Source organism: Myotis davidii, unplaced genomic scaffold (genome assembly GCF_000327345.1).
Source record: "Myotis davidii unplaced genomic scaffold, ASM32734v1 scaffold196, whole genome shotgun sequence".
In the NCBI taxonomy this organism is placed as follows: domain Eukaryota; kingdom Metazoa; phylum Chordata; class Mammalia; order Chiroptera; family Vespertilionidae; genus Myotis; species Myotis davidii.
Window position 1 is genome coordinate 1,377,472 of NW_006288258.1, and position 21,840 is coordinate 1,399,311.

The 21,840-nt window shown below is 43.6% G+C and overlaps 1 protein-coding gene across 5 annotated transcripts in view; it reads left to right on the forward strand.

The window, feature by feature from the left end:
* SASH1 (SAM and SH3 domain containing 1) overlaps positions 1-21,840 on the forward strand; it is a 217,175-nt gene that overhangs the window by 114,924 nt on the left and 80,411 nt on the right. For 4 of the 5 annotated variants that reach the window (XM_006760153.2, XM_015561618.1, XM_015561617.1 and 1 more), the window contains 2 exons: positions 10,932-10,982; positions 11,096-11,145. In XM_006760153.2, the coding sequence (XP_006760216.1) occupies positions 10,932-10,982; positions 11,096-11,145 (101 nt within the window). Of the gene's footprint in view, positions 1-10,931; positions 10,983-11,095; positions 11,146-20,771; positions 20,954-21,840 lie in introns of those variants that run through there. The other variant, XM_015561616.1, reaches the window with a different exon arrangement.

Here is a 21,840-nt window from a genome sequence, read left to right on the forward strand (position 1 = left end):
CTGCCATCTTGGTTCTCTCCACTTTCTCCAATCTTTTGTTGTTATAAAAATAAGTCATCTTGAACATCTTTAAATGTACTTCTTCACCTTCCTTACTTACCTTCTCAGGGTAGTTGATTGAATGTGAGTTTAGCAGGTTAAAGAGTGGGAACATTTTTTTTTCAAATACTTTTATTGATTTAAGAAAATATATTTTTATTTATTTCAGAGAGGAAGGGAGATGGAGAGAGAGGGAGATGGGAACATCAATGATGAGAGAGAATCATTGATTGGCTGCCTCCTGCATACCCCGCACTGATCAAACCCACAACCCAGGCATGTGCCCTGACTGGGAATCGAACCTTGACCTCCTGGTTAATAGGTCAATGCTCAATCACTGAGCTACACCAGCTGGGCTACTTTTATTGATTTTTTAATAGAGAGAGGAAAAGAGAGAGAGAGAGAAGAGAGACATCGATGTGAGAGTGAAACATTGGCTGTCTCTTGAACGCTCCCAAATGGGGATTGAGCTGGCAACCTTTGGTTGCATTGGAGGATGTCCAACCAACTGAGCCACACCAGCCAGGGCAGGAACATTGTAAAGACTCCAGAAGTACTGTTAAATTACCACCTGGAAATATTGTAATATTGTATAGATTGCACTCCCACTAGCAACATAGCTGCATTCCTTTTAAAATTTCACACTTCCTAGTGTTTAATCTTATTTGGAAAGAGAAAACCTTACCAGTTTGACAAAAGGTAGTCTCATAGTGTTTCAAATTATACTTCTTTGATTATTTCTAAGAGCACACATATTTTTATGTCTTCATTTTTGTGTCAGTTGTCCATTTTTCTATCTAAAGTAGTGTTTTTCTTATTTATTTGTCAGCACTCTTTATGTATTGAGCCATTTAGACCATTATTATGTATGTGACAAGTTTTTCCCTATGTCAGTGGTTCTCAACCTTCCTAATGCCACAACCCTTTAATACAGTTCCTCATGTCATGATGACCCCCAATTTCATTGTTACAAATTGAACATAATTAAAGCATAGTGATTAATCACAAAAACAATATGTAATATATGTGTTTTCCAATGGTCTTAGGCGACCCCTGTGAAAGGGTCATTCGACCCCCAAAGGGGTCGCGACCCACAGGTTGAGAACCGCTGCCCTAGGTGGAGAATATGTTTTTTTTTTTTTTTTCCTAACTTCTCCACCAACCAAATCATAAGAAGGGAAATGAAGAGGCTGCCTTTTTGCTGGGGATGAAAAGTTGGATTTTCAACCAGAATCGCTCTCTGTCATCACAGCAGCAACCGCTCAGTTGCTGTGATCGCAGTACCTGCGGGCGGTAATGCCCAAGAAACACATCAGTTCTACAGACAGGGCTGCCTTTAGTGCTTTGACAAGGGGGCATATGAGCACAGAGTGAACTCAGTGCTGATTAAATGGTACTCCACCTTGCCCCCTCCCCAGAGTAATCCCGGTGCTTGTGAATTTGAGTGCTATCTCCTATGAACCTCAGTGTTATAGATCACACCTTCAGGTTATAGCAAGAAAAAATTGGGCCTCATGGTTGTGACAAACAGCTGCTGTTCTGAACAAAGGTGGGGGGGTTGGGGGGGCAGATTTGTGTTTAAACCAGAGTAAACTATGGAACCAGATAATAATTTTGAGCAATAAATACTTTTACTACAGCAACCGTTAAAGAAACAGATAAATCACAGTAATTTCAACATGGCACTTTAGCCATTCAATAAATGGGTATTTTAAATTTCATTTGCTTTTTGAACTAAGTGCAATAATTTATAGAGTAGTCATTTAAAGATTAATGCTCAGAAGGGAGGAAAATCACTACACAAGAACAGAAACATATTATTTATGTATATTACATTGGGGTTTAATCTGCCTGTAGTTTCCATTATAAACCCGAGTTTTCCGGCATTTCTAATACAACAATAAAACGTGTGCTTTAGGCTAAAATTTGGCATTTGTCTCAACATTCTGAGATTCTAATTTTTATTTTATTCTTACTTTTTTTTCTTACATATCTTACATGTATTTAAAAATGTTTTACACCACTAAGTAACACTATTAATTCAAAAGTTGATTTATTTTAGAAGTAGGTTTGTGACCATTGTTGATGCTGAAGCTTCTTAAGCTGGTTACCAAGGTTTTAACAATTGTTTGAAAATATGATTCAAAGAATGAGAAAGAAGAGGGTTCAATGTCATGATAGCACCATTTGATTTTGCAGCTACAAAGACAGTAATATTGTACTAAATTGTGACAAAATGTGAGGCAGTTTATTAGAGGGTTCATTAAAATTTAGCACCTCCAGTTTGGCCAGGCTACATAATTTTATGTAGCCCATATTCCAGTACCAAATCTGCTAACTAATCAGTTCAGATGTTATTTATATGATAATATGGGGGCTTTTGTTATTTTGACCATGAGCTCCTGAAGGTCACTGACTATTTTATAGCCCCAGTACCCAGCATGTCAATTAAGTATAGAGTTCACACTTAAGAAATAGAGGTTGAACAAATGAATGCATGGATAATGAGTCAGTTATGGGCTGTCTGTCACCAACTTGTAAAGGTTATCCATCCTAAAATGCTTGAGTCATTGGTTAGAACTTGTTCATTTTGCCATTAAAATATAATGTAAAAGGTAAATTACTCCACAAAATCCTACTTGATTTCCAGTAATAGAATCACAATAGTCAGACAGAGGTTTGACCCATTTCCTGAAAGAACCTCCATCCCAGGTAGCAGATGTCCCTGTGGTCATGCTCAAATCCTCCAATGACACGGATTTCACATAATGTAAGTCATTTATTCTATTTTGGACACTCGGTTTATTTGCTTTTCTTCCTCCCTTTCTTTAAAAAATAAATCATATTGAACCTTGGCTGGTGTGGTTAGAGAAAGAGGAAGGAAGAGGGAGTGCAAGAGAGAAACATCAATGTGAGAGCAAAACACTGATCGGGTGCCTCCTGCATGCCCCCTACCAGGGATCGAGCCTGCAATCCCTGCATGTGCCCTCACTAGGAATCGAACTTGCAACCTTTCTGTGCGTGGGACAAGGCCCAACCAACTGAGTGACACCGGCCAGGACTATATCCTAATATTTTTAAAGGTTATTTCCAAATAAGTGAGCTCAAGATGGCTTTTAAAAAATTACAATGTTTTCTTTGGAAGTTTTAGACCAATTCAATACGTAGTGTCCTCACTAATACTTGGATTTTATTTTCTTTATAATCATGCGTTACTTAAAAATGTACTAAGTACTTTCCGCCCTCGCATCCTCCTCCGTGTCCCGCGTTCAGGGTGCTGTGGGCCATGGGAACCTGCTCCAGGCAGCTGCCTGGCCTCCGCTCCCTAGAAGCCTTTTGCATGTTTGTATTTTCCTTTCCTTCTCTGAGTAAACAGCCCAGTTCCTCCCATTGATCCTGTTTATATGATCCCATTTCCAGACACCATGCTAGCGGAGGTTCTCCCGGTTTTCATTATCCTCCGGAAAACGCGGCATCCAGAGCCGAGCACAGCTGCCCAGATGGCTGTGCCTCGCGCCAGAGCAGGGGGCCTGTGATGTAGCCCTCGAGTGGACGATTCCCGTGCGTGACCTGAGAAGTCACGGGAGTGCAAGCCCCCTGAAGGCGCCAGCGGTGTTCTCACTCTTTCATCCTGCGGACTAGAACAGTGCTTAGCACCCGGAGTGTGCGCACTCGATCTTTTTAAAATTAAGGGGTGATTAGATGAAAGAGGAGCTGGGGAGGAACCAAAGGAAAGCGGAGTTAAGTGGGGTCATTTAGTTGCTTCCTGTCGCTTTTGTCTCATGTTAAGGATCCCAATCAGCAACAGCAGCGGGTTGTGTGCTCTTGGTGGGCGGTGACACCATCTAGCCTGGCTGGATGTCATGTCCACCACTGGGAAGTGGCAGGCCATTTGTACTGTCCTGTTGATAAGCCAGGTCCTGCTAGTAAAATGAGAAATTGAATGATTCAACTTGGTAGACTTGTTCTTGTGGATAATTAAAATGTCTTCACTGGGCCTTTTAAGATTTAAATTCATGTCATAGCATTCTTAGGTCAGTTTTGTTCCTAGTAAAAGGTGTGTTCTTCTAGCAAGACACAACTTAACTTGGAGTCTTCTTATAAAGTGGTAGATGCCACAGGCGTGTGTGAATCGCCCACGGCAGCCATTTCCCCAGCCGTTCAGAGCTTGGTTCCCTCCTGGGATCGAAGGGTCCGCAGTCACCATGGTGTTTCACGTGCTCAGTATGCAGTCCTCTCGCTTTTCCACCTCCTCCTTCCTGGGCTCCCGGTGGAGCTGAGCTTGGCTTGGAGCTGCGCTGGTGGGCGCCTGACCTTCCTCTCTGCCTTGGGAGCGGGAGAGGGCCTTCTCCCTCCTGCTTTTCCAGTTTTGAAGTTCATTTGGCTTCGAGCACTGGCAGCATTAAAGGGCGGAGAGGTGTGGATTTCCACAACAAGGTGAAAACAACGCTGGAGTGTTTTCCAGGACCTTATTCTGCCCAGTGGGTTTTTACTCTGGTGTATTTCACAAGGGTTTTGTCACTTTAGAGTGAAAATGTGGTCCTTTAGGATCAGAGCCTCAGTTGCATGCTGTGGGTGTGACTGTAGGTGGACATGCACCTGCACAAGCAGGTGGGCGCATATATGCACTCATAGACTTTGGTTTGGGTTTTGGCAAGCCACTCATTTCATCTAACAGTGGTTCTCAACCTTCCTAATGCCGCGACCCTTTAATACAGTTCCTCATGTGTGGTGACCCCCAATTTCATTGTTACAAATTGAACATAATTAAAGCATAGTGATTAATCACAAAAACAATATGTAATTATGTATTTCCGATGGTCTTAGGCGACCCCTGAGAAAGGGTCATTTGACCCTCAAAGGGATCACGACCCACAGGTTGAGAACCGCTGATAGAAACATTTGTTCTTTTTTTGCTGCTATGTTAGATGTAATAAACATTTAGGGAGTTATTATTTCCAGAGGCTGTCCAAGTTGACAAGAAATGGATTTGAGGTCCCGCATCACCCAGTAATTTTTTTGTCATCTGATTCCTTAAAAAAACAAACCAAACCAAAACCCCATACAGTACTATGGTTTAGTCTCCTTCAGTCAAAATAGGAATTATGAGATGATTTCTAAAGTCATCATGGACCTTCACTAGGCATCATAAAATTCATGCATAGTTTTTTTATGACATTAGTTATTACAAATGTTAATACTTCAGAGAGAACAATAGTGTAAGTAACTGTTCACATTTGGTGCATGTCCTCAGACCTTTTCCTGGGCGTGCGCACACACATACACTTACACATGTTGGTCTACGTTTATGTTTGGTTTGAGTTTCACTGTTATACTTCACTAAGGTAGGGATGTTCCTTTAGCATTTATAATTTACAAACTCACTAAGAGTTTTAGATGTCAATGATATTTGTCATTCTTTTTCTTTTCTTTTTTTAAAAATATGCCTTTATGGATTTTAGAGATAGAGAGGAAGGGAGAGGAAGAGGGAGAGGGAGAGAGAAACATTGATCTGCTGCTTCCTGCATACCTCCTACTGTGGATCAAGCCTGCATCTAGGCATGTAGGGCCTACCCAGCGACCTTTTGGCGCATGGGAGGACGCTTAACCAACTGAGCCACACTAGCCAGGGCGATATTTGTCATTCATAATGAAGGTGTCCAGATGTGGCTTAATGATGAATAGTTTAATCCATATATCAACTTTTATGCATCCACTTTCATTTTAAATTGACTTTAAAAATTTAAACTAAGTCATAATACCCTAATTTACAATTAAAGGTTCGGTTTCAGTTGCTAGTGTTATGTGGCTCTCTGGATATTGAACAGGGATCAAATTTTAGAGTTACTTCTCACTAACTGCTTCTTAGCATACTCTGCAAAGTGCAAAGTCAAAGAGCATATCATACTCAAACAAGTATTAGGATATATTTGTACTTTGGGAAATAGCAAGTACTTTTCTAATGGACTCTTTGGTTGTGTTCAATTTTGCATTTCTTGGTCTTTTGCAACATTTAGATGGAATATCTAAATTTATTGAATATAATTTTTTTTTTTGTAATGGCCAAAAAAAGTCCTCTAGTGCTAGGAAAGAGTCAAATTCTTGATGATTGAGGCATTTGCTCAAGGTTGAACCACAGTTAGGAATTAAAGCTGGTCGCTAAACCTTATTAATATAAAAATTGTGTCTAGGATTTTCTTAAAAGTAAAATAGGGTGGGGCTGAGGCATGGGTGAAGGTATAGGTAAAACAAAATTGACCATGAGTAAATAAATGTTGATGCTGGAAAGTGGGAATTTGAAAGTTCATTATATGGTTTTCTTCATTTTTGAGATTTTCTATAATAAGTTTGAAATGAGAGAGATAATAACTTACTTTAAAACATTGTGATATTTTAACCTTTAAGTCAGGGGTGGAGGATGGCTGCCCCGAGGGCCTTACCATGAAATCATTTGGACTGGCCCTGCCAAGGCATTAGGGGTGAATTAATTAAATGTTTAGCCAAATACAGCAGGCTAACTTTTAAGTCAATAATTTTCTATGTCCCTCGGATGATGTTATAATATCCACATGGCCCTTGGCAGAAAAAAACATTCCACTACTTTTAAGTGACAGGTTAAGGTTGAAATCTACCGCCAAGTGCGCTACTTGAGTAAACTATAAAGTACACAAAAGAGTCCACATGGACACTGTCATGAGTAAATTGTCTCCCCTCATTCCTCATTTCAAGAACTTAGCTGAGACCCCATTTCCTAGGCACTCAGGATGGCAGGCTGATTTCTAAATCAGGCCATGATGATATCCCCGCCCAGTGCTCTTCTTCCCATGGGACCTTGACTCTCCTCTCAGTGAGAGTTGGGGGCTGTGCGGCCTCTTGCCTCTAGGAGAGTTTGCGACTGCAGCAGTAGGGACACGATCAGAGGCTGTGTGAGAAAGGGCATGCAGCTCCTGCTGGGCTCTCTGGGTATGCTTGCTCTTGAAACCCAACCTCCTGCTGTGAGGAAAGTCCAAGCAGCTACCTGGAGCACCCCTGTATGGAGTTCCAGCAGATAGCCCCCGCTGAGGTCCCAGCGGCTAGCCAGCACCAGCCTCCAGGTGCTCCAGCGAGCGTGCTCACCCAGGATGATGACCCCAGTCGTCACCCAGCTGAGGCCCAGGCACCATGGAGCACACACACACCATTCCCGTTGCCGCCTTTCTGAATTCTGACCGCAGAATAGGTGAGCATAATAAAACGTTTGTTGTTTTCGCAGCTAAGTTTGGGGTGACTTGTTACACAGTGGTAGTCACTGCTGCATAGGTTATTGAGGGAGAGGACAGTCAGAGTATGTTGAGAAGGGAGAACAGAATCTTGTTTCTCAGAGATTCTCTCTTTTTACAACATGCCCCAAAGATAGATAGATACTATTTCCATCGACATGATGACTTGCAAATCAGAAGCTATACTATGAACCATCAATATTTTCCCAAATGCAGTAGTTTGGGGCTAGGCCCTCAGGTAGATCCCTTTAATTCTTATTTCTCTGCCTTCCCCTTCACCAGGACTTCCTTCTGCTGGAACTCAGGAACCATGGCTTCCTGCCCACTCCCCCTAAACCAGAAGCAATTGAATTGGAAGTCTAATTTATAGACAGGACATGGAAGGGGATGTCTTGGAGCCTTTCTCTGTCCATCAGACCTGAATTCCTGCTTCTTTATTATATGGGCAGCACCCTTTATTGCTGACACATAGCTAGCGGTCATTCTGTCTGATTCCATCAGGGCTTTCCACTCCACATTGCGCCATGAAAAAAAAATATTTTTTTTCTGTGATAAACAGAAAAAAATGTCATCCAGCACTTCCACTGCATACCTATATGACAAGTCCATTAAGACGTATTTCATACGCTGCACACGGTGTTTTGTCCGGGCGTATATCAGAGCACCTGCTAGCTTCCACTCTGTAATATGTTCCATTTCTCAGGCTCCGTGGGCCCACAAGGGTTTGCTGTATTTTTTATTATATATATTTATGTCTTAAATATTTTATACAAGTCACACATACATGCATGATCGTAATTATTAATGACTCTGCACATTTGTCATTGATATAATGTGGAATCCATCAGTGTCATAGTAATAGAATTTTCCAGTAGTCCATTCTGTTTTCTCTCCAAACATCATATAAGTCCTTACTTAGTGGACGGTTTTACAGCTTTTCCTTATTTGTGTAATATTTTTTTACTTGAGGATGTGTTTTCTCTAAGAAATACTTCTTAATAACGATGGTAGTCTTTCCTTAAGAGATGAAATTGATATCTGCTCTAAAAAAAACATTATTTTGTGGGATGTTCTGGGGGAAAAAAAAAGAAAAACACGACCGGAAACATCATTGTACAAAAGCTCCTGTTTAACATCTCCTGTTCCTGATAAAACAGATGTTCTGCATGGAAACATTTACTGGGTCTATTATTTTAAGGGGAAGAGTTTTAACACATTGTATATCGAACTACCATTCTCCCCCCACCCCCCAAATTTCCTAAAAAGTAGTAAAAACACACTCAAATGTTTTATTATAAGTAACAAAATAACATGTGAAGATGAATTGACTGTCGAACATTTAATATGGTTGTTATTAAGTACCTGCTTCTGATGCAGGAACAGGTACATTTTGCACAACATACCAAAAATGTGATGTTTACAAGATTGAGTGACAAAAGTGCACTCAATAAATAAAAACGCAGATAAAAATGTACAATGCTAGCAGAAAATGCCCTATCATGGACTGTTACCTAACGAGGTAAAGACTTAGAGTTTGGGAAGAAAAGTTAAGAACCGAGGAAGGGGAGAGAGTTGAATCAGGCATTTAAAAAAATTTTTTTTGATGGTTTTGGGAGGACGTCTACTAGAGTTGGGTATTAATTAAATGGGCATTTCAGAGAAAATTTCAGAGGAACTAATAGAGTTCGTTATCACTGTGAGTCTTCCATACTGACTGCTGAAGAGGGCGACTTAGAATGAAAAAATGGCAAAATATACCTTTGCTTACCTTCTGCTATTTAAGTTGGTAAATTTCTCTATGGGACGTTAAGAGGTTAGCTACCAGGGCATCAGGGTTGGACTGCACACCAGGAACCTCAGAAATACGCACCCCTTCTGTTGACTACACCTGAGTCTGACAGCATGCCAATTGGACTTGGAATGTAACTCGAACGTTTCCATGCATGGTCCTGTAAGAGCGGTGTGTCAGGTTTGCCTGTGATGAGCAAAGATGGCAATTAAAAGCAGGACCTTACCCAGAGAGAAGTCCTGTGGGGCTTCATGCCACTCCCTGCTTTCATAACAAGTGAGGCCCTGGGACTAGGGTGAGTGGGTCCAGGACAGACTTATCTCTGTCCCAAATCATCCCGTTCTCAGACCGAGGCACCCCAGTACATTCACTTTGTAGTCTGTGTCTGTCCCTGGATTGCGGTGACCTGTTTACATTTATGAATTTACTCTGAGTTACACTTGTTTTATTGCTAAGTTTTAAAAATAGCGATCTAGTTTGGTAATCATGCTAATGGTGAAATCAGCTACATGAGGAAATTGAACGATTAGATGGCACGTGAGAATTTTTAAAAAATAGATCTTTATTGTTGAAGAATAACAGATGCCCCCCCCCACACATACACAAACATACCTTTTCTTTTCCCATTGATTCCTACCTACCTCTCACCCGCCCCTCCAAGGCCTTGAGTGACCTGCTTCTATTTCCAGAAGGTTAGCTGAAACTCACAAAACATTCTTCACAGAGTACATGTGCAATCCTAAAGAATGTGGCAATTGTTAACACAGCTAAATACCATCTGATATTATTTCAAATGTGTATAATATTAGTGATAGTACTCCTCTAAAACTGTCCATCATCCTGCTTATGACGTGTCACCGGGGGTGGTGGGGTCGGGGAGACTGGCCCTGGACAGTGGACCACACACTGGTGAGGGCCTCCCCGTCAGCACCCCTGTAGGTTAGAATTTTCCTCTATTTGGGAAAAATATCAGTGTGGTGGTCTGTGCTCGGTTTACTAGTGTAACTCCTATTTTCCCATGGCACATTCTAACGCTTGTAATGGCGCAATTGTCCTGTTTTGCTGCCAAAGCTTATTTCACTAATTATTTTCATCACAGGTAACTGGTTTAGTTTTCCTTTTCTTTTTCTCTCAAAGGGGATACCATTTTTTTAAACTGCAAAGTGAGAGTGCTATCCTACACGGTTTATCTCTGGAAGCGTTTGCTTCCCGTGCTTCATCTTTATGACTTAATGACTTCTCAGTGCACTTGCTACGTCTGGCATTTACTTCACCTTCTTACTAGATGCTGGAAGTTTTTTATTTTTCAATTTTCATCTAGAAAAATTCATTTGTACTCTGGGAGCCTGGTGATTTTTTGGAATACGAGATAATACCAAGTTAACTTTCCACTTTCCTAAAGACACTTGCAATTAGCCCTACATTATGGAGTGCCCTGAACATATCCAGACCTTTAAAATCCGATCGGAACTCTATTGAAAAAGAAACCGCACACAAACAGGTGGCTGTAAATTCTGTGTCCCAGTGACCAGCTGATCACACCTAGAGAATGGAGTCACCATTATCTGTCAGTATTCGTCAGTTAGAGTGTACCTTCTGCTTCTGCATAGAACATTGTCCGTATGTCAGGCTGTGGAGTTCAGAAAACAGTTCTATTTTAAGAGGCCAGAGCTCTCATTTCAAAAACACTTCAGTTTTCCCAGAAAATCTGTTTATCTCCACCATCTCCTCCCACTGTAGCCGAGCGTCTCCCAAATCCCCCCGTCTCTGGTTACAGACCGACTTGTCTTGCTGTGTGTGCCACGTTTGGAAGTCGCATTCAACCAGCATCTGTTCTGTTTTAGGAGAAAGCCGATGCCAGCCCCACGTCACTTCAGCTGCGGTCCCAGATCGAAGTAAGCACAGTGGCCTTAATCATCTCGTTTTGCTTCTGCTTTTTATTTTTTAAGTGATATTCTGGTGAAGCCTGCGCTCTGCCTGTACTGATGCTGTGACTTCTCTCTCCTAGGAGTCGCTTGGTTTCTGTAGCGCCGCGTCAACGCCAGAAGTGGAAAGAAAGTAAGTTTCAGGACCAGAAATTCTAGGAAAAGGGTCTTTCAGATCCTTGCTGAGGGGGATTGTGTTGTGTATGTTCTATGGAGCTTGCTGTCAGTTTCCTTGTATGTTGTGTGTATGAGTACATGTACAGGGGTGGGCAAAAGTAGGTTTCTGTATAAGTACCCACTTTTGTGGGACGGTAGTGAAATTACCAGCCATCATTACCTAGAAGATAAGTCATAAGTAAGGATATGAAATAACAACAACAATAAGAAGACAAATAATACAAGTAAATGCTACAATAATAAATAATGACTGTAAACGTACTTTTGCCCAAGCCTGTCTATAGGTGGATAATAAGAGCGTGTTTTCAATTGTAATTTATTTGGTGACGCCTAACGATTCTGTGAAGAGTTACTGATTTCACACTGCTAATTGTGAGTGAACCTTAAATGAATACCTGGAAGTGAGCGTGGAGAAAGGGAAAGGACAGTTAAGTCAACCAAAATGGGTTCTCTTCTTTTACATTAGTTTTGGGTCTACGCTGAAAGTCATAAATGAGGAAGCAAGGTACAAAACTAAAATACATTCCAGGGTAAAACCATGATTGCAACACCCTCTCTGCAATTTGATTTGGTGGGTGACCTTAGAACAGGAGTAAATGCTTGTGACAGAAGGTGGCAGATGCTCACGGACCTTCAAGGTAATATTTTTGCTTCCTCATCCTAACTTGGACCCTGTCATTTTCACTCCCTTGGGAGATAATTCTATGTTATAGCTCGTATTTTCAGTATTTCTTTTACCTAGATAAAACAACACACATGTCTTTTTTTTTCCTATGACCTTTCCCTTTTCTACTTTATTCCATTATAATTATGCTAGAATGTTCTATTTATGACCTTGCAAGGTTAAGAAGTTTTGAGAAAGTCCACTTGTTTAAACAGACACTTCCTTTGGCACAGGGCCACCTATACTGTTTCATGCCAAGAGAGACATAGAAGTGGTTTAGGAATAAAGTATTTCTGGAATGAAAAGCACACGTTGGGAGAGCGTGTGTGCGCTTTACAGCACAGCCCTGCCTAATCCGTCCACGTGTGTGTGCTGCTGGCTGCGCTGCTTCTAGGGGGGAAGGCTGCTTTGCCAAGCCTTCACTCTCAGTTGAAGAGACTCAGCAGATCGGGTTCAGGACTGAGGCCCCTGGGGGGTGATGCACAAAAGAAAACCAAGGCACTGCCCACTCAAGGTCAGAGGATGGATGGATGGATGTGCAGTTATCATGAATTTTCTTTGTTTTAGTTGCATATATTCTCCCAGCAACTTAGTAATGTGGAGGAGGCTGAACCAGCCACAAGATGTGACTTGACAATGACCTTGAAACTGGAGGTACCATGATGTTGAGCTGAGCGTGGGCAGAAGTGTTAAGTGAGTGGGCTGTAGGGTCACTTGACCTACTTTGTGATTCAGGCTGAGAATTCAGGTGGTTCCCTCAGAATCTCCAAATCCTTCAGGAAACAAGAAATGTCTGCCTTTCCTCCTGAGAGGACGTGACTCACCCAATGTGTACTAATGTTAGGCTTGGCGTTTCTTCTTCCCCTCAATTGTGGGGAGTCATTCTTTCCGTGTTTGTATCCTTCACTTAGTGAAATGTGGCATGACTCTTGTGGCCGACAGAGAGACTGACAGCCTCCTCTGAGGTTAACAACAACAACAAAAATTGAAAGCATACATACAGGAAAGCTGTTGACAGACCGACCTCTTCATCAGCAGTACTGCCATTTTGTTTGTGTTCTTTCAAATAGTTTACTTAAACTTTGTTTCTAAATAAATGGAAAGTTTTAATACATTTTGCTCTTCACTTTCTTAGTAATAGTTTTTAAAAATCATGAATTTTTTTTTTACTTTAAAGAACTGTTGAAAAAAATGTTACACTTACAGAAAATTTACAATTGTGCAATGAATGTCCATATAACTTTTACGTAGACTCACTGATTTTCACACTCTTGCTCTCTCTTTTTCCTATATAGTATCACTAATCATGATTACTGCCAAACTATTTGGGAGAAATTGCAGACATCAGGGCACACTCCTCTAAATATTCCAGCTTATATCTCCTAAGGACATAGGGGTGGGCAAACTTTTTGACTCAGGGCCACAATGGGTTCTTAAACTGGACCGGAGGGCCGGAACAAAAGCATGGATGGAGTGTTTTTGTGAACTAATACATTCATTTCAAACAGGCCGGATCTGGCCCGCGGGCCATAGTTTGCCCACGGCTGACATAGACAGTCTCTTACAGCCACAATATAATGACCAAGTAGAGGCATTTTAAGACTGATTTTCCAAAGTACAGTTTATATTCAAGTTTCTTTCATTGTCCCAGGAGTTTCTTATAACACTTCTTTTTCAATACAACACTTAAAAAAAATTATTCATTGCATTTAAATGTCATGTTTCTTGTCACATTTAATCTGAAAGGACTTCTTGGCTTTTCCTGGTCCTTTATGATGTTGATATTTTTAAGGAGTGTAGGCTGGTTGTTTTGTGAAATATTCCTCAATCTGAGTTTCTTTTTAGGATTCAGAGAACGCAGTTTTGATGTTTTCTCCTCAGTGCCTCATATCAATTTGTCCCATTATTGGTTTACTGATGCAATCATTTGATTGAGGTGATGTCTGTCGGGTTTCCTCTGAGAAGTTAAAATTTTCCCTTTGCATTGAAAAATATTCTGTGGGAGATCACCTGAGACTTTGTCTGTATCTTGTTCCTCATCAAACTTTTACCAAATAGTTTTAAATTCCCTTAAAAAAAATTTTTTTTTAATCCTCACTGGAGGATGTTTACTGATTTGAGAGAGAGAGGGGGAGAGAAAGAAACATTGGAGAGAAAGAAACATTGATCAGTTGCTTCCCATAATCCACCTGACTGGGGATCAAATCTGCAAGCTGGGTATGTTCTCTGATCAGGAATCAAACCTGCGTCCCACTGAGCCACAGGGGCTAGGAGATTCCTTTAATGATTCTTGCCTGAATCAATTTTAACTATGGTTCACAGAATGGTGGTACTTATTCTTAAATTAATAATTATTTTGGATTAAATCTTCCAAAAATGATTATCTAGAAAGATTGAGGTATCACTCTGGGCACTCTAGGTCAGATTATAATTAGAGTAGGTTTAATGCAGTGTTTATGTTGAATTGTTTGTATTTGTGTACTTGAAAATGCAAATACTTTGAAATGCAAAATTCTGTTAGTCTTCAGATCCAAATGCTTGCTGGTAGCTTCCCAAGCCCTGGAGGATGACCTGGCAAACCAGAGGGTTGTGTCTGGTGCCAACCAAAATATTCCTCTGAGTCAGCAGTGTTGTTTTACGAGTAGAAATTGTCTTATGTTTTTTATTTGAAAGGCAAGAGAACTCAGTCAACAAAAGTGGACGAATCCTACAGCAGCCCCGCCCTTAGATGCAGATTGCACTAGACCACGTGGGAGTCGAGCCCCTGGCCCTTGTGACTCCTGCCTTCCAGAGCTCCGGTCCCCCTCACCCCACCCAGTTGTCTCAGGAGCCTGGGCACACCTTGCTTCTTCCCTTCTCCCCCTAGTTAAAACCTACTTAAGGAAGGTTTCAGGCATTAATTGTGAGGAAAATGTCTGATTTCGAAAAAAACACATAATCTCTCCCAGGAGTATTTAGCATTTAACAGTACTATAATGATACAGGTCTTAAATTATAGCAATACTAGAGGCCTGGTGCACGAAATTCGTGCATGGATAGGGTCCCTAGGCCTGGTCGGCTGGGGCCTCCCTTCCCCAGCTACTGGCTGCTGGCCAGGGCCTTCCTTCATTTCATGCCGCCCCCTGGTGGTCAGAGCACATCATAGCGATTGAACTCCTGGTCTCCCGGTCAAACTCCTGAGGGGACAGTTGGCATATTAGCCATATATATATATATATATATATGTCTGACCAGAAGAGATGGGCGTTTTGTAGGGGAGACAGGCAGTGAGAAGTCCGACAACTGACATCACTGCCCCTGGATACCCTGCCTGGTGGGGCTGATAGCTGATACTAATTTGGCCTGGAGGTGTGGGTGACTTGCATGATAGATAGATGATAGACGATAGAGAAATAGATAGATGGGGAGCTAGAGAGGTATAGAGCAGAGCTGCCCCCCACTGGTTCGACAAAAGCCCCATTCATCCAAGTTCTTATAGTCTAATCTCGCCATGTGCTTTCACTGAAATATAATAAAGAAGACCAAAGGAGCTTTCACTGAACCTCTTCTATTTATATCTATTTATGTTGGCTACTGAGACTGCCTACTCATTACACCAATCTTCGGTTTGTGTCAATTGGCTGAAAGGTGAATGTTAGTTAAATTTCTTGTTATTCACCAGTTAGTCTCAAGAATATCTAGAAAGCAAAGCCATTTTGCTCAGAGATATCTTTATAACTGTATCTATTAGAAACGAGTTTAACCTCGGATAATGGAAAGCATGACAAATAGTGGCATACACAAACCCAAGGTTCATTAGATAACCCTTGTCCCATGGTTAGCACTGAGGCTCAGTAAGCTTTCAGGAACCAGACTGTCTTTTTTTGCTGAGTGTGTGTGTGTGTATGTGTGTGTGTGTGTGTGTGTGTGTGTGTGTGTGTACACGCACACCTGTGTGCTTGTCCTCCTGTTTTAAAGTGGCTGCTGCATCTTCCAGGCAGAAAAGAGAGACAAACAGGGTGAAGGGAAAAAGGTAAGGGGGCAAAAGACCAAAGGTACACTTTTTTAAAGCTTTCTGAGAAACCCCGTGCAACCCTGTATCTCACTCGTTTCTCCCTGCAGCTCCTGTTCAGTGAGCACTAGCTCTGTATACAGGATGTTGGCCTGGGGTCTGGGATATTGTGATGAAGAGCTCACAAGAGCTGCATGTAGGGAGATGGGTTAGGAAAAAATATATGTCTAAAATGGTGCTTTGGGGAAAATAAAGCAAAGAAAGGGTTCCCAGAATTGGGGCATTTGTCCTCCATAGTCCAAGGGGCGTTTGGGGAAGTGAGTTTGTAGCTGAGCCCATTGCTGCCCTGAACAAATCGGGCTTCCCAAGGAAGGAGGGAGAAGAGACAACATGTAGGAAACTGGCAGTATTTTCCACAATAAGCTTTCATCTGTATGTGTGTATACAGAAAGGCGGGGTAGTCTGAAAATCAGCTCCATGTCTAACACGTAAGCTCTGTGTCAGGATTATTTAGATTCATTACTTCTGAGGAAACTTGTGCTGGAGCCTGTGGTTTTATCTAGGTGTGTATTTAGAAAAAAGTAGTCTTAAATGGGTTGGCCCTTATGGACTGAGAATTGGAAAAGAAAAAGCAGGAAATAGTTGATAATGTTATTGAGTGCTTATTATGGGCCAGAAACTGGTCTAAGTACTTAACATTGACACATTTAATCCAACAACCCTATGAGGTTCAGTACAGTATCATTTCTATTTACAAATGCAGAAACTGAGGCACAGAGAGGTTAATAAGTTGTTCAAGGCTACACAGCTAATACGTGGCAGAGCCCAGATTTGATCCCAGTTGGGAGCCCACTCTCCTAACCTCTCCAGTATATAATTCGAAGTACTTGTATTGCTTATGCAATGGAGAGGTTAGAGGCAAATTGAGTTCCTTAGCATTAAATAGCAGCAGTTAAGCCCTGCATTCCAGTGGTTCTCTGGGAACTAGGATCAATTTTACTCTGATTCAGATATAAGCTGGGTCTCTGTTATTTATTTATAGAGCCAGGAGGGTCCGGAATAAATCTCCAGGCATCGCCTTAGCCACTCTTCATAAGCTCTTTTCTACTAAGTCTTTCACCAGAGTTGAACATGCAGTGATTCAAGTTTCACTTTTTTTCATTACCTATGACTACACTTGAACTATTTTATGGTGAAAAAGTCCAAAAAAATATATAGCACGATGGAAGCGGAAGATAAATAAAAGGCGGGGAAGCCAGTAGAGCAGTGTTCTGGAGTGGAATAAATGGATGGTCTGCAGTTGGTGAATGTTCTGTGCAAGCGTTCACTCCATTTGCACATGGCTTCCCGGGCAAGCTGATGAGTCTTTTGCTTCTTTTCTCCACCTCTAAAACCTTGGTCTTCACCTTCTTCTTCCTCCGAAACCTCAAGGAAGGAGCCCTTACACCTGTTACAGTTCCTCTCACTCATCTGTGACTCCCCGGAGGGCTTGCATCTCTGCCCTTGCCTTCCTCCTCCCCCTCCACCCCCATATCTGCTGTCTGCCCACTGGTGCCCTTGCATCGTCCTTGGACCCTCTCTCCAGGCAAGGTGAAGCGCCTGCAGTTTCTCAGACAGGCATGCTGTGCCTCTGAAATTGATGCTCCTTCTGGGAGTTGTCTGTCCCCCACTCTCACCGACCTCCCACCCTCCTTACCTGGCAAGCTCCATTCAACCTGAAAAATCCAGCTCTGGTCTTGGCTCCCCCCAGAGCAAAGAGTTGAGGTGAAGTGTCCTGCTGTTGGCTTTCCTGCCACTTTTGCAATGGACTGCGGTGAATGAGGGCATGTATGTAAGAGAGAGAGAAAGGGAGAGAGATATCCACTCAGAACTCTGGATCTTTTATGTTAAAGTCTTCCAATAATGGATAAATGAGTGGGTGACTGTGTCAAAACATGGAGTTCCTTCTTCATCCCATGAAAATCTTGCCGCTCTCCCAAACCCTCATCCTCTTTCTCTCCTTGCCCAGTTACCAAGGTCAATGGCAAAACAGTAACTATGCCAGAGACCCTCCTGCCTGCAGAGCCCCGTTGCCACTGACTTTCCCGTTGCTGCCTGTGACAGTGTGGCTTCTGCCTTACGTTTTGCCCACTTCCTGCAGTTCCCTTATGTCTGCTTACCCTTCTCTTGGGTGTTCCCTTGGGGCTTTTTATCCAGCCTGCGTGCTCTCCCAGGATGCTTACAGTGCCCATGGCTTTGAACTGCTGTCTCCAGGCACCTACTTCAAATCCCCATCTCACCGTGTCCTATTTCCCAATCCAGCGACCTGCCTGCTGCAGCCTCTGGCCGGATGCCGGCTCCTTACTGTTGTCACCCCACGCTATGCATCCCTATAGCACAGTGGTTCTCAACCTTCCTAATATGCTGACCCTTTAATACAGTTCCTCCTGTTGTGGTGACCCCCAACCATAAAATTATTTTTGTTGCTACTTCATAACTGTAATTTTGCTACTGTTATGAATCGTAATGTAAATATCTGATATGCAGGATGTATTTTCATTGTTACAAATTGAACTTAATTAAAGCATAGTGATTAATCACAAAAACAGTATGTAATTATATATGTGTTTTCCGATGGTCTTAGGTGACCCCTGTGAAAGGGTCATTCGACCCCCAAAGGAGTCGTGACCCACAGGTTGAGAACCGCTGCTATAGCAGAATTCATTACCCCTTTTTCATCTTCCTTCCTTAAAATTCCCCCATTGCCTTCACCCGTGAACAACCACTTGTCAACTTTCGGTTTCTATAGATTTATTTGCCTGTTCTGGACATTTGGTGGAAATGGAGTCATAAGTATTTTCATTGATGAGCTTATTTCACTTAGCATAATGTTTTTAGGGTTTCACCACAGTTCATTCCTTTTTGTTATATAAATGCCACATTTTTTAAAATTTGTTGATGGATGTAGAATTAAGGTTGTTTTAACTTTTTGACTGTTAGGAATAATGCTGCTGTGAACATCTGTATACAAGTTTTTGTGTGGTCATCTGTTTCCTTTTTTGTTTTAAATCAACTTGAGATACAGTACACATACATCCCATACTAGTCACCCATTTAGAGTGTACAACCAAAAAGTGCTTCGTACATTCCCAGGTCTGTGTCACCATCACACAGCCAACTTACACCATTTCCATCACCTCAGAAAGAAGCCCTGTTAATGTTAGCAATTGCTCTTGATGACCCTCCGCCCAAAGCAACCACTCATCTATTCTCTGTCTATATAGATTCACTTGGTCGGTACATTTCCTACAATGTGCACTTGCACACAAGGGCTTGCTTTCTTTTTGAAAGAATATCTGTCTGTTACAGCTCCATTAAGAATGGAGCTTTGAATCCAATTTTTGGTAACCTCCAGCCTCCGTGAAATATGTAAGAAATTATTTTACTAAGTTCTTTCCCCAGTGAGTCCTCCTCACTCTTCCTCATGGGCTTGTTCCTAGAAACTGCTGGGGGTGGGGGTGGGGGGCTCAGTCCTCATTTCTTTGCAGAAGCGCCCCGGTTGGCTGTGTCTGCCACTGTGGTCCTGAGAACTTTCCCTCCTGTGTGACCAGCTGGGGTTCTCTGTTCCTTCTCCATCACCGATGAGCACTAGAGACCTGCTGGGGATCACGGAAGGCCCTGGGGCGCAGACCAGACTCAGTGAGAGAACCGCTGCTGAGGCCTGCGCGTTTGCTAGGAAATCCAGGTCAAGCCTCGTCCCTGGAGCTGAGACGAATGCATCCTGTTTCCACATCCTGTTTGTGGCAGGGCTGTGGGTGGGGAGGGGAACACCAGGTTTTCCCATGGGGGATGTGCACTATGGGCCCCGGCGTGAGGAAGCCAAGTGGAGGCGTGTCCTTCAGGGTAGTTCACACGCCAGGTTGGCCTGGTTCAGGGGGCTGTGTCCTCGCTGAGTGCCCACTGTCCTACATCGTCGCCTGAGCCTTTGAGCTCACCAGGGTGGGAAGGGCAGGCAGAGCCACAAGCACAGGTTTCACAAAATAAATGGGCTGCACCAAGAACCAGGCATTGGCGTGCATGTTATGTTTTCTTTTGCTTTACTCCATTTACCGTCTGCCAAGGCTGGTAAACTGCCACCTGCCAAGGTTGTGGGTACGAGGGCAAGGTCACTGTCAGGGGTCGGTACTTTCAGTGCGCTCCCATCTGTGATTGATCACCTGAGTCACCTTCCCTCATGCCCCCCACCCCCCACCCGCCAGGCTGCAGCTCAGTTACAGAGATGAGTGTGAGTCAGGTGGTCTCCAAGCTTCCTTGTGGCCTGAGCCCTCTTTCATGTCGTGACCCAGTCGAAAGCACGCCCTGGACCCCAGCTCTGCGTAGCCTGTCCACCGAGGCAGCTTGCTCTCGCTGGTGTCGGCGTTGGTGTGGACAGAGCCTGAGCCTGAATTTAAGTTTTCTGCTAGTTGTGTACTTAACTTCTCTAACCCCAGGTTCCCAATCGATAACGAGCCCAATGACATCTCTCTCTGAGGGTCTTTGTGCAGGATGCCTAGTGCGGTGCTGGCATTTGACATGGTGCCCATGTTGCCTTTGTTCCATCCCCACCCCCCTACCTCCTTTGTAAGGTGGGGCACTGCCCAGGACAGTGGCAATGTGACTGTATTTTCCATCCTCAGTCTGAGCACATGGGGCCATACACAGAGCTCCTTGATGGCCACGGCCACTTACTAGTAAAATACGCCGTTCCCGCCTGAGCTTTCCTTTCCGTGCCCCAGAGAGGGGGAGGGGGTCGGGGCCGGGAGACAGCCACCCCTGAGGTATGTGTCTCTGCGGGCGGATCGGTGCCTGCTCACGTGTGTACTGCGTCGCACAGCATATTTGAAGGGCTCAACATTCCAAAGAGCACGGGCTCGGGGCAGGGCCAGCTGTGCCAGACGTCTCCACCTCAGCTGTTGCTCTGAAAATGCCGTTGCCTTTCACCCGTCTGGGGAATGAGCCTCCAGCTGACCCAGCCCAGGCTGAGCCCACACGCCTGGGCCGCATCCCTCCCATGCAACGGCCGGAGACAGACGTGATGGCCAGGAAGTGTTCAGCATGGAGGGTGGCAGCTGGCTATTCTCTGTTCTGCAGGTGAGGTCATCAACATATGGGGGCGAAGAGGGAGGTGCGGTGGGAGGGAGGCGGTCAATACGTAAGTACATTCCTATCCTGGCAGGTAAGGCAAGACCCAGACCTCCCATTTTTATGTGTAAATCTTTCTAACAAAACCATTATGGAAACGGTGGCTTACAGAGGTTTAGAAGGACTTAGTACTTTTCCGAGATCATGAAGGTCACGGCCACAGCCTTGGGGGAGGCAGAGGTGGACTCCTTTATCTACCGGGCCAGGCCTTCTGCATAGACTCCGCCCCAGGGGCCACGCAGACAGGTGCTTAGGGAGGACCCGTAGTGGGCTCGGTGGCCAGGGAAGTTTGACTGAGTTCACCTTTTCCCGTTTCTGCTGTGCAGACAAGGTAGGCAGGCTCTGGGAGGGGGGTAGGAGAGGGCAGGTGGCTGTCCTCTTACAGCCCGAAGAAGGCCCGACAAGATGATACAATGTCGGGTGACTGCAATGCAGAGGAACTGCCGGAGGAAGGGCAGTCTGTCCCTGGGGGACAGGCGTGGGGTGGGGGCCACATAGACTCGGTATCAGTCAGGGCCCTCTAGGACCATGGTCGGCAAACCGTGGCTCGCAAGCCGCATGCGGCTCTTTGGCCCCTTGAGCGTGGCTCTTCCACAAAATACCCCGTGCGGGCGCACATGTACAGTGCGAGTGAAACTTCGTGGCCACACTCAAGGGGCCAGTGGCTCGCGAGCTGCAGTTTGCCGACCACTGCATTAGGAGATCCCCTGGTATACATTAATCATACAAGACAAGACTTGCTTAGGGACCACACGGCTGTCTATGCAGAAAGCTGAGCTCATAAAATCAACGATCTGCACCCCACCCCCAAAGAGCCTTTATCCTCTTCATAACTC